Consider the following 11182-nt stretch of genomic DNA (forward strand, 5'->3'; position numbering starts at 1 on the left):
CCTACCAAGCTACAGCCAAGAACTTCACTCATCCCCGGTAGCACTGGACAGATGGACCCCTGCCACTAAGCTTTAAGGAAATCCCAAGACCTCGGCCTGGGAGCTTCCACTCTCATGAGTGGAAATTTTATGTGGCTGTGCCACTAAAGAATTGACAGGCTAGGGGCTGGAGAGATGGTTCAGAGGTTGAGAGCACTGACTGCTCTTCCAAAGGTCCTGAGTTCAATTCCCAGCGACCACATGGTGGCTCACAACCATCTATAGTGAGATCTTGCGCCCTCTTCTGGCGGGCAGGTGTACATGCAGGCACTGTATACTTAATAAAGAAGTAAACTTAAAAAAAAAAAAGATTTGACAGGCTAGTTTAGGGGGGCACTTCCTAGCTGGGGACTCGGTGACTGTTTATTCTGGTCTTGGCTAAGAGTCTATGAGGAGGTTGGACCGGCTCAGATCTCTATCTTCTGATTATCCAGTTTCAAAGTGACAGGCGAAGCCCCTTGATGATTGTAATTAACTTACCCCATTATTTATTCCCATTTGAGGGAAGGAAAGGTCTTTCTGGAACCCAAACCTGTACCCAAGAGCCTGGCATCCTGTTCTGAAAGGCTAGGCCTAGGCCAGACATGGGCTCCCTGCCAGGAAGAGGACAGTGGCCCTTTAACGCCCGGCCGCACTCCATCAGGCTGTTGCTATGTGTAGGACCAACTTCCTTAGCAACTACCTGGCTTCTTTTAAAGGGGACTTGAAACAGTGGTTGGCATCGGCCATGGCTCCCAAAAAGAAGCCAAACAAAGGAGGAAAGGAGATTGAAGGCAAGAAGAAGAAAGGGGGCAAGAAGGACACCAATGCACCCAGGAAGTCTCCAGAGTCGGCCATGATAGAGGAGCTGAAGGAATTCTACCACAAACAGATCCAGGACCTGGAGGACAGGCTGGCCCGGTGCGTGGCCAGCAGGGGCTCTCAGTGCTCAGACAGGGCCCTTAGGTCTGGGCCCTCCCTGCCTCAGTTTCCTCTCAGCGGGCACCCCTGAAGGTGCTGAGAGGTTAAGTGGGTTTCCCTGACCCTTCACAGCTCCCAGAGCTTGGGGAGCACACCGCTACTTAGCATTAGCCTCTCAGTCCCAGGTAACACCCCCACTCCCACCCCACCCCAACAGGATTTTAAGCATTATAAAAGGGTAGTTTAATCAGTGGGATAAATTGGAAATGGCTCCCTCTGGTGGCCAGGGAGATTGCTCATTCCCTTCTTTCCTTAGCCAAGATCCAGCTAGAGCTGTTTCCCTGCGTGTATTTGTTTTGTTTTAGAGACAGGGTGTTACCCTTTTAGCCCAGGCTAGCCTCAAACTCATGTTGTTCACCTGCCTCAACCTCCCAAGTGCTGAGTGCGATTACAAGTGTGAACCACTTCAGGTTCCATAAATGGGAGCTGAAGATGGGGACTTTCCTACGTGTGGCATTCTGTCCTAGGGCTGGGTCTGTATGTGGCAGAGACGACAGGGAAGGGACCCTCTTAACATTCAGCTAGAGACATTACACTTGGTCACTATTTATTTTACTTTAAAACTAATTTTTAGGGCCAGTGTGGCTGCTCAGTGGCACTTGCCCCTCATCCCCCAGGACCCGCACAGTAGAGGCGAGAACCAACTCCTGCAGGTTGCCCGCTGACCTCCACTGTGTGAAATGGCCCACATGCATGTGTGTACACAAGCAGTAGATAAAATATAATAAAAAAAATGTTTGTAAGCCGGGCGTAGTGGCGCACGCCTTTAATCCCAGCACTCGGGAGGCAGAGGCAGGCGGATCGCTGTGAGTTCGAGGCCAGCCTGGTCTACAAAGTGAGTCCAGGATGGCCAAGGCTACACAGAGAGACCCTGTCTCGAAAAACCAAAAAAAAAAAAAACAAAAAACAAAAAACAAAACAAAAAAAAATGTTTGTAATGAGAGCTGGTGAGACGGCTCAGCCATTAAGAGCAGGGGCTGCTCTTCCAAAGGTCCTGAGTTCAATTCCCAGCACTCACATGGCAGTTCATGATGCCCTCTTCTGGCCTGCAGGTGTGCATGCAGTCATAACGCACATACATTCATTCATTTAATATTAATTAAAAATAAAATAAAATGTAAAACTAAAGCCAGGTGTGGTGGCGCACACCTTTAATCCCAGCACTAGGGAGACAGAGGCAGGAGGATCTTTGTGAGTTCAAGACCAGCCTAGTTTACAAATCAAGTCCAGGACAGCCAAGGCTAACAGAGAGACCCTGTCTTGAAACAACAACAACAACAAAACAAAAACAAAAACCTATAGTTTCTAAGCTGGGCATGGTGGCACGTGTCTACAATCTCAGGTTTGTTCTAAGTTCCAGGCCACCTTGAAGGCTACCCAGTGATTTCCAGGCCAGCCTGGACTTACAGCTAAGTAAGATCTGGTCTTAAGAGAACAAGCAATAGCCAGGCGGTGGTGGCGCACGCCTTTAATCCCAGCACTTGGGAGGCAGAGACAGGTGGATCGTTGTGAGTTCGAGGCCAGCGTGGTCTACAAAGCGAGGCTACACAGAGAAATCCTGTCTCAAAGAGAGAGAGAAAGAGAGAGAGAGAGAGAGAGAGAGAGAGAGAGAGAGAGAGAGAGAGAGAGAGAGCGATCGCAAGCACATCAAGCTAACTTGGTGACAGCTGGGAGGCACCTGCCCCAGTCCCCAAGTGTAACACTTAAAAAGATAAGCAGGTGCTAGGAGAAGGGTCAGGGACTAGAGCGCCTGCCACTCAAACATGAGGACTAGAATTTGGGTCCCCAACACTCATACAAATGAGCAGGTGTGGTGCCCATCTGTAGTCCCAGTACATAGGAAGCAGAGATAAAAGGTCCCCTAGAGCAGCGGTTCTCAACCTGAGGGTCGTGTCCCCTTATGACCGTCGGAAAATACAGATATTTACATTGCAAATCATAACAGAAGCAAAATTAAAGTCATGAAGTAGCGATGAAAATAATTTTATGGTGGGGGGGGGGGTCACCACAGCATGAGAAGCTGCATGTGTTAAATTAAAGGGTGTAGGATTACAAAGGTTGAGACTTGAGAACCGGGCTGGAGAGATGACTCATTGGTTAAGAGCACTGTCTGCTCTTCCAAAGGACCTGGGTTCAATTCCCAGCAACCACATGGCAGCTCACAACTGTCTATAACTCCAATTCCAGAGAATCTGACACTCTCACACCAATACACATAAAATTAAATTATATATATAATTTTATAATATAATATAATAATTTATATATTGAGAACTATTGCTGTAAGGCAGGCTTAGTGAGCTAGCTAGATTAGTGAACTTGTGAGCTCTGGGTTCAAGTAGGAGACTCTGTCTCAATATATAAGGTGGAGAGCCTCGATTTCCTCACCTCTAAAATGGGTTTACTAATCACGGCCCCTACATCCTGACATGTCACTGGGGAATGCCTGTACACAGGACTCATTCAAAAGATTTATGAGCTGGGCATGGTGGCGCATGCCTTTAGTCCCAGCACTCGGGAGGCAGAGGCAGGCGGATCGCTGTGAGTTCCAGGCCAGCTTGGTCTACAAAGTGAGTCCAGGATGGCCAAAGCTACACAGAGAAACCCTGTCTCGAAAAACCAAAAAAAAAAAAAAAAAAAAAAAAAAAAAAAAAAAAAAAAAAAAAAGATTTATGAATAAATAGTTATGAATAAAACAACTTTCCAAATGCTTCAATTCTCCCATTTGAAACCAATAAATATGGCACTCTTAAATTTTACAAATGTCAGGGCTGGAGAGATAGCTCAAAGGTTAAGAGCACTGACTGTTCTTCTAGAGGTCCTGAGTTCAATTCCCCACAGCCATCTATTCTGTGATCTGGTGCCCTCTTCTGGCCTATGGGTACATGCAGGTAGACCAGGCTGGCCTCGAACTCACAGCAATCCACCTGCCTCTGCCTCCCAAGTGCTACAATTACAGGCGTGCTCCACCATGCCCGGCCACAATTAAATCTTTTTTTAAAAATTTACAAATGTCAGTTGGGCATGGTGGTGCACGCCTTTAATCCCAGCACTTGGGAGGCAGAGGCCAGCCTGGTCTACAAATCCAGTCCAGGATAGCCAGGGCTACACAGAGAAACCCTGTCTCAAAAAATAAAAACCAAAAGAGAAAAAAAAAATTTACAAACGTCCCTTGACCTAAGACACCAGATGGAAACATCAGGAAAAATAACATTTAACACATAGTTATTGGTTGCTTAATATTTGTTAGGTCCTGAGATGCAGAGGCAGGGGTGCCCAGTGCAGAAGGGCTTGACCAGCTGAGCAAGCTGACTGTAGAGACAGGTGTTGTGGGTAAGAACTTCAGCTTCCAGGTCTGATAGGCTTGGGTTCAAGTCCTGATCTTGTCAGTTTCCCTGTCTGTGTTGCTGGGGAGTCTCAGCAAATGCATACCTCCTGCAAACCAGAAACAGGCATGAACATCTGTTACCACTGTGAGCACAGGATTGGCTCAGCCCCCACGGGACATACATTTGAGGGAGGCAACCAGGCAGAGGGTAACACACCTTTGGTCCCAGCACTCAGGAGGCAGAGTCAGGTTGGGAGGCCAGCCTGGTTGGTCTACATAGTGAATTCTAGGACAGCCAGAACTACATAGTGAAATCCTGTCTCAAAAACTTCAAAACAAACAAAAAGCCCAATAAAACAAAACAGAGGCGAGGTGAGGAATATAAGTGCGGCCCAGGACTCAGTAAAGTCCTGGAGGGCAGAGTTCTGAACCCAGAACCCTAGGGGGAGAAAAAAAAAAAAAAAGCCAGACACATAACCCTGGCCTTGATAGGGGTGGCTCTCTGAAGTTGTCCAGCTAGCTCACCCAGGTAAACGGTACACTTTAGATCCAATGAGAGATGCCTGGCATGGTGGCGCACAACTTTAATCCCAGCACTCGGGAGGCAGAGGCAGGTGGATCTCTGAGTTTGAAGCCGGCATGGTTTAAAGAGTGAGTTCCATTCAGGGCTACACAGAGAAACCCTGTCCTGGGGGTGGGAGCGGGGGGAGAGTCCAAATGCTGAGCACAGCCTGAGGTTAAGGCCTCCAGACAGGAGGCACAGTGGGAGAGGAGCCTGGATTCCGACCAAGGGAAACTCCAAATGGCTCTTTATGGAAGAGGGTATGGGAGAGCAGGTCCAGTGGCCGCTGGTGGCCAGGCCTGGCCCGGCGTGACTGTGAGTCTCTGCCCTGCCTCACCCCAGGTACCAGCGGAAGTGGGATGAGCTGGCTGTGCAAGAGAAGCTCTTCCGCCAGGAGTTTGAGCAGCTAGCCACCAACAAGAAGGAGATTGTGGCCTTCCTCAAGCGGACACTGAACCAGAGAGTGGACGAGATCACGGACCTCAATGACCAGCTGCAGAACCTACAGATGGCCAAGGAGATGGAGAAGGATGCTTTCGAGGCCCAGCTGGCCCAAGTGCGCCATGAATTCCAGGAAACCAAGGACCAGCTCACCACAGAGAACATCGCCCTGGGTGAGGGAACCAGGGGACCAGATCTGTGTGAATTTGCCACTGAAGGCTGCAGGGCCCAAATCCACACTGTGGCAGGGGCCTCACAGCCTCACCTGAGAATTGGGCACACCGCTGCTACCTTAAGTAATAATAGCATGCCACTTCAAACACAATCTTCCTTAACTGTCCACACGTTCCCAAGGCCAGAAATGCTCCCCCTCCCCCTCCCCAGTTTGTAGATTAAAAAAAAAAAATGCTTCAAAAAGATGGAGAACCTCATCTAGGCCACCCATCTGAAAGGGGGTGTTGAGACTTGTCTGCCCGGGGGCAGCTGCTATGGCCACTGTTACTCTCATCTGGGGAGGTATCAGGGGGGGCTTCTTGAGGAGTGGGGACCTGAACCATGGCTTGGTGGGATTAGAGTGTGGTGGGAAGGCACTCAGGGCCAGCCACGGCACGCGCAGACCTGTCCTGTTGGAGAGCAGAGGACACTGTGGGGAGGGCGGGGAGGAAGACGCGGGCAAGGCTGCGACCTCGGAGGGGTGTTATCAGGGCCCTCAGAGGTAGCTTCTCACCAGCCTTGTGGCTCCTCCTGATGGGCAGCGGGGAAGCTGACCTCGCTGGAAGAGTTCCGGCTGCAGAAAGAGGAACTCACGGAGAAGTTCTTGGTCCTGGAGGACCAGCTGCAGAAGCAGGAAGGCGAGTACAAGAACTACGTGTACAACCTGGAGAAGAAGTCCGTGCTGGACAAGGACAGGTGGGCCGGCTGGCTGGCCACCTGCTGGGGCCACACACACCAGTCCCCAGCTAGCCTCACTAGAAGGGGACTCCCTTCTAGTGGACTCCCCTGCCTCTGTCCCCCCAGAACCCCAGGATTGGGATTGGGATTTATAGGGGGTGAAAAAAGGAATAAGCTCCCAGCCAGTCCCCAGGATGGCACTGGACACGCCCTGTCATTTTGCCACTTGTTACTTTGTATTTACTGAATATATATGAACGTTTCAATGGGCCTGGGGAGATGGCTCAGAGGTTAAGGACACTGTCTGCTCCTCCAGAAGTCCTGAGTTTAATTCCCAGCAACCACATGGTGGCTCACAACCACCTCTATGGTGGCTCACATCTGTAGTGAGATCTGATGCCTTCTGGCCTTCAGGTGTACATGCAGGCAGAGCGCTATATACATAATAATAAATAAATCTTAAAAAAAAAAAAATGTTTCAATGGTCCAAATTCCAAAGACCCAAAGATTCTCTGAAGAAGAGCCTGGGTACTCTGCGACACCCCCCTCAAAAAAGGGGGGGGGTACTAAGACTTATACCCATCTGCTTGCCTCCCTCCCAACCCCGCCCTCCTGGCCAGGCTGAGAAAGGAAATCATCCAGCGCGTGAACCTGGTAGCCACTGAGTTCCGAAAGGTGGCCACCAACCAGATGTGGGAGACGACCAGGCGGGCCATCTTAGAGAACAGCAGCATGACACTGCAGCTGTCCAAGGTGTCCCAGGAAGGCATGCAGCTGTTGCAGGAGAACGAGCAGCTCAGGGGCACAAGGGACAAGCTGTACCAACAGCTGGAGCTGCTGGAGAACACCCAAGAGATCATGGCCCGGAACAACAGGGGCCACCAGAAGGTATGGCCACCGGGCCCTCCTCCGTCCGCCTCCGTCCGCCATGTGAAAATGAGGGTGGGCCCCATGCCAAAACTAAGTCATGAGGGGAGGAGGGTTTGCAGTGAGGTCCTAGGCTTTCCTCATGGTGGGGGGTGGGGAAGGGGTGGTGCTTGGCCGTAGCTCGGCAGTCTGTCCTCATAACTAAGTTGGAGCCCACCTCCTGCCTGGCTGCTGTCCAGCGGTGCTGCTGGCCTGCCTGTACATGGGAGCAAGTCCTAGCTGTATCTTAGGGAGGGAGGGAAGGAGGGAGGGAGGGATGGAGGGAGGGAGGGGTGGGCCGGGGTCCCACTATAGGTAGGTGGTATGCGACAACTGCCCACCCCTGCAGATCATCCTCATGCTGACTGAGAAGTGCCGCCAGCAGAGACAGGACACAGAGGAGATGGAGCATCTGCGCCTCCTGCTGTCGCAGCAGGAGCAGACCATCCAGCAACTGCAGAAGGAGCACCAGACCCTCAAGTGAGCCTGAGCTGGGCAGAAGGCGGTGGAAGCCTGCTAGGGAATTAATTCCCTTGTGGAGAGCCTCCCGGTTTGGTCTGCCAGACAAGCTGAAGGCCGGATTTAGATGGGCTGCAGAGAAAAGGCAGGGCCAGGGGACTGGGCAAGCTATGTGCTTTCTCTCTCGTCCTGGACCAGGAGCGAGAAAGAGCAGGTGGAAGAGCAGTTGAGGGAGCAGCAGGCAAAGGCGAACAGGCTACAAGAAGAGCTGACTGAGAAGGAAAAGGTTCGGGCCAACCTGGAAACAGTCCTGGCCCAGGCCACCTCCCTCCTACGGGACATTGTGCAGGTGAGCAAGCAGTGAGCGACAAGAGGCCAGTGGACCAAGGACAGAAGTTGACCTCAAGAAACTTGCTACAGGGACCAATCGTAGAAGGCCTCTTTCCTGAGAGGCTCACGGCCAGACTCCTTTTCTGATTCTGGACCTCAAAGATCCATTCAAGAGTGGGTCTAGCTGGGTGGTGGTGGTCACGCCTTTAATCCCAGCACTCGGGAGGCGGGAGGCAGATGGATCGCTGAGTACAAGGCCAGCCTAGTCTACAAAGTTAGTCCAGGATAGCCAAGGGCTACACAGAGAAGCCTGTCTCGAAAAACCAAAAAAAAAAAAAAAAAAAAAAAAAAAAAGAGTGGGTCTAATCGTACCAGGTACTGAGAAGGCTGAGGCAGGAGGATTCCAAATTCAAGACCTGACTGGGGTTGAATAAGTCCAAGGCCAGCCTCGGCCGGGTGTGGTAGTGGAGACCTTTAATCCTAGCACTTGGGAGACAGGGGCAGGTGGTGGAAGAGAAGAACAGAAGAAAGAAAAGACTCCTTTCACATCGCCAAAGAGTTGACTTCCTCTTCTGAGGCTCTGGAAAGCCCCCTCCGGCATCGAAGTCTCTCACAGAGAGGCAGGTGGGTAGCTGGGCCGCTGTGGCCTTTAACCCACCTCGCACCACGCCAACAGATGAGAACGGACGCAGAGGATGGCGACTTCGATGTGGTGTTCCAACTGCAGCGCAAGGAGCTGCTGCAGCAATTGCTGGCTCTGCTCAGCTCGGCTGTGGTTTCAAAAATACACCTGCATGTGGGTCCCCACCAGGACAAGCAGACCCAGGGCCTGCCCAAAGAGAGGTGAGTAGATAGCCCTGGGGGCCGGTGGGGGGGAGGGGGAGCCTCAGCCGACCCTGGCTCCTCTTCTCATGGAGATGGAGGAGATAACCCCGAGGGGTCCCTCTCCACAGCCAACTCAGCACCCAGAAATCCAAGATGGCGGCCGCCTCTCTGCTCCAGCAGCTCTCTACCATTACAACCTACCAGCCAGGAGATCTAGGGCTGGTGCCCCGTCGGGTCCGCATCCCACCCAACCCCCAGGATCTCAGGTCACTCTCCCACATTACCCGAATGGGAATCTGCCAGTCACAGAATACTAACGAGGTAGGGGTGCCAGGGACCCTGAGGACCTGCCTTAGTTGGCCTTAGTTCTGCCATGGCGGAATCTGATCCTTCCCGCCTATAAAATGGCCTGGCGAAAAAAGGCTAAAGCATACCCATGCATTCCTTGGGAAGAGGGTTTGACAGACCCTTTTGTCCCCACCCCACTGGCAAGAAATGGGCTAGACGCCCTGCCCCTTCTCCCCTAACCCCCGACCTCCCCTCCAGAAGGCTTCAGATTTCAAGCCAGCATCTTTTAATTTTGCAGATCTACCCATCCGGCACTCTCAAAAGGTTCAGAAAGTTTAGCCTTCCTAGACGTTTCCTACACCGCAAGTAGCACACTGAGGAGAGACGTGCAGAAACAGACTGCTGTGGACACAGTCCCTCCTCGAATCTGCAAGTGGCCTGGGGCAACCCAGAGAAGTTGCATAAACAGTGGTTACCACCACATGAGTCAATGGCAGTTCTGTGGCCCTTTCTGGGTGTCAGGGCACTGGTAGGTAGTCCATCAGGTCGATATGTCCACTGGTGTTAGAGGCCTGGCAGTGGACCCTGGCTTCGAGCTTGGATGTGGTCCAGGAGCAGGTCGGTGGCCTGATCCAGCAATGGGGGCAGTAGCTCCTGCTCCTCCGGGGAGAAGCGGCCCAGAACATGAGCCTCCACCATATTAGGGTGTGTAGGGCGCCCGATGCCTACCCGCAGCCTTGGCATTGCCTGTGTGGTGCCAGGAGAATGAGGGTGCCTTGGTGAGATAGACTGGGGACCCATGCTGGCCACCGCCACCCAGGGGCAAGGCAGAAGGGTAGACTCACGCTGGACTTGAGACAGCTAATGCAGGAACGGACTCCATTATGGCCCCTTGGAGGGATGTGAAGAGTCGTCAGTACTTCCTGAGGCAGCGCCCTTCCTCACTTGCGTTGCCCAGGCCTCCTTGAGGGCAGCCCCCAACAACCCCTGCATCCCTATCCAACCCTGACCACATGAGAGCCTCACCTTGCACTGCCCCCCAGCTTCAGCGCCAGCTTTCCCAGGGGCTTGTCCAGTTCGTCATGTACCAGATAGATCTCCTCTGCAGTCAGCCCAAACAGCTCCGCTTGGCACAAGGAAATGACACCCTACTTACTGCCCATGTGCTCAGAGGGATTGCAACAACCCCCATATACGAAGAAATAGGCTCCCCAAGTCCCCACTGTAGTAACTGGGGCTCTGTGGTCCCTGTGCCCTCTTAGCCACGAAACCCACAACTCACCAGCTTGGGCCACGCTGCGCCCATTGACGTTCATGAGGCGCCGGGGTCGGAGCAGTACCAGCTGGGCATCTCCAAGCGGGGCCAGGGCGAGATCGGCAGCGCAGCGGGAGTCACGAGCCCAGCTCTCCGCCACTCCTAGTCGCCGCGCAATTTGTCCCAGCACTGCCATGCCCACGCTGTGCCGAGTGCCAGGCATTCCAGGGTTCCCCAAGCCAGCTACCTGCAGGCAACACCACAGAAAACAGACCAGATGTTACATCACATAGGAGTCAAAACAGTGGCTAGAAAACAAGAGAGGCGAGCCAGTGTCGGCAAAGAACCTTTAAGGGCCTGGTGCAGGAGCGAGACTCCTAAAAGTTTGGAGCCAATCAAGATTGCACTTATTTAAGTAGAAAAACTGACAAGCAGCCGGGAAAGATGGCTCAGAAGCTAAGGGTACTTGTTGCTAAGCCCGGCAACCTAGGTTCGATCCCCGGGACCCATCTCCCATGGTGGCGAGAACCAACTCCCAAGTTGTCCTCTGACAGCTACACGGCACACGCACAGAAACGCATACACAAATAAACGTAACCTAAATGTTTAAATGTTGGCGGGGGCGGGGTGGGGTGGGCACTGACAAGGAACTTGGGAAACTTTATCCGGGAGACAGTGGCAGCAGCGGAGCCAGGCCCCGAGTCCCCGAGGAGTCACCCATGCCCCTCTCACTCACCAGCCACCGCTTCCTGGGGAACTGGGCCTCGGAAACCTGCCGGCTCAAGGCCCAACTCCGCCGCATCCCGGGCCGAAAAAGGCCAAACTGCAACATGCTTACCCCATTCACGACCGGGACCCCGCCCCTTGACGTCAGGCATCCCTAAGCCGATAGCATCGC

At 52.7% G+C, this 11182-nt stretch overlaps 2 protein-coding genes across 2 annotated transcripts; one reads left to right on the forward strand and one right to left on the reverse strand.

Annotated features, from left to right (window-relative positions):
• The first annotated feature begins 766 nt into the window (after positions 1–766).
• On the forward strand, positions 767–9399 carry Cfap157 (cilia and flagella associated protein 157). Its single transcript, XM_051166193.1, has 9 exons — positions 767–939; positions 5232–5503; positions 6086–6239; positions 6842–7109; positions 7477–7607; positions 7785–7935; positions 8593–8759; positions 8870–9062; positions 9328–9399. Exons 1-9 carry the CDS (start codon positions 767–769, stop codon positions 9397–9399), a joined length of 1581 nt encoding a protein of 526 aa, XP_051022150.1.
• Ptrh1 (peptidyl-tRNA hydrolase 1 homolog) lies at positions 9290–11173 on the reverse strand. Its single transcript, XM_051166191.1, has 5 exons — positions 11021–11173; positions 10312–10531; positions 10056–10155; positions 9875–9920; positions 9290–9776 (listed from the first exon to the last, which is right to left on the reverse strand). Exons 1-5 carry the CDS (start codon positions 11114–11116, stop codon positions 9594–9596), a joined length of 645 nt encoding a protein of 214 aa, XP_051022148.1. The 5' UTR covers positions 11117–11173; the 3' UTR covers positions 9290–9593.
• Between the last annotated feature and the right edge of the window lie 9 nt (positions 11174–11182).

The sequence above is a fragment of the Acomys russatus genome, chromosome 24 (assembly GCF_903995435.1).
Source record: "Acomys russatus chromosome 24, mAcoRus1.1, whole genome shotgun sequence".
In the NCBI taxonomy this organism is placed as follows: Eukaryota; Metazoa; Chordata; class Mammalia; order Rodentia; family Muridae; genus Acomys; species Acomys russatus.

What these genes read in the sequence shown, in the direction of transcription:
- Cfap157 (XM_051166193.1), top strand. Translation starts at nt 767, where the DNA reads ATGGCTCCCAAAAAGAAGCCAAACAAAGGAGGAAAGGAGATTGAAGGC. An exon ending in TCCGTGCTGGACAAGGACAG is followed by an intron (nt 6,240 to 6,841) that starts GTGGGCCGGCTG and finishes CCTCCTGGCCAG; the next exon opens with GCTGAGAAAGGAAATCATCC. An exon ending in ACAACAGGGGCCACCAGAAG is followed by an intron (nt 7,110 to 7,476) that starts GTATGGCCACCG and finishes CCACCCCTGCAG; the next exon opens with ATCATCCTCATGCTGACTGA.
- Ptrh1 (XM_051166191.1), bottom strand. Translation starts at nt 11,116, where the DNA reads ATGTTGCAGTTTGGCCTTTTTCGGCCCGGGATGCGGCGGAGTTGGGCC. An exon ending in TCCCCAGGAAGCGGTGGCTG is followed by an intron (nt 10,532 to 11,020) that starts GTGAGTGAGAGG and finishes TGTTGCCTGCAG; the next exon opens with GTAGCTGGCTTGGGGAACCC. An exon ending in AAGCTGGGGGGCAGTGCAAG is followed by an intron (nt 9,921 to 10,055) that starts GTGAGGCTCTCA and finishes CATCCCTCCAAG; the next exon opens with GGGCCATAATGGAGTCCGTT.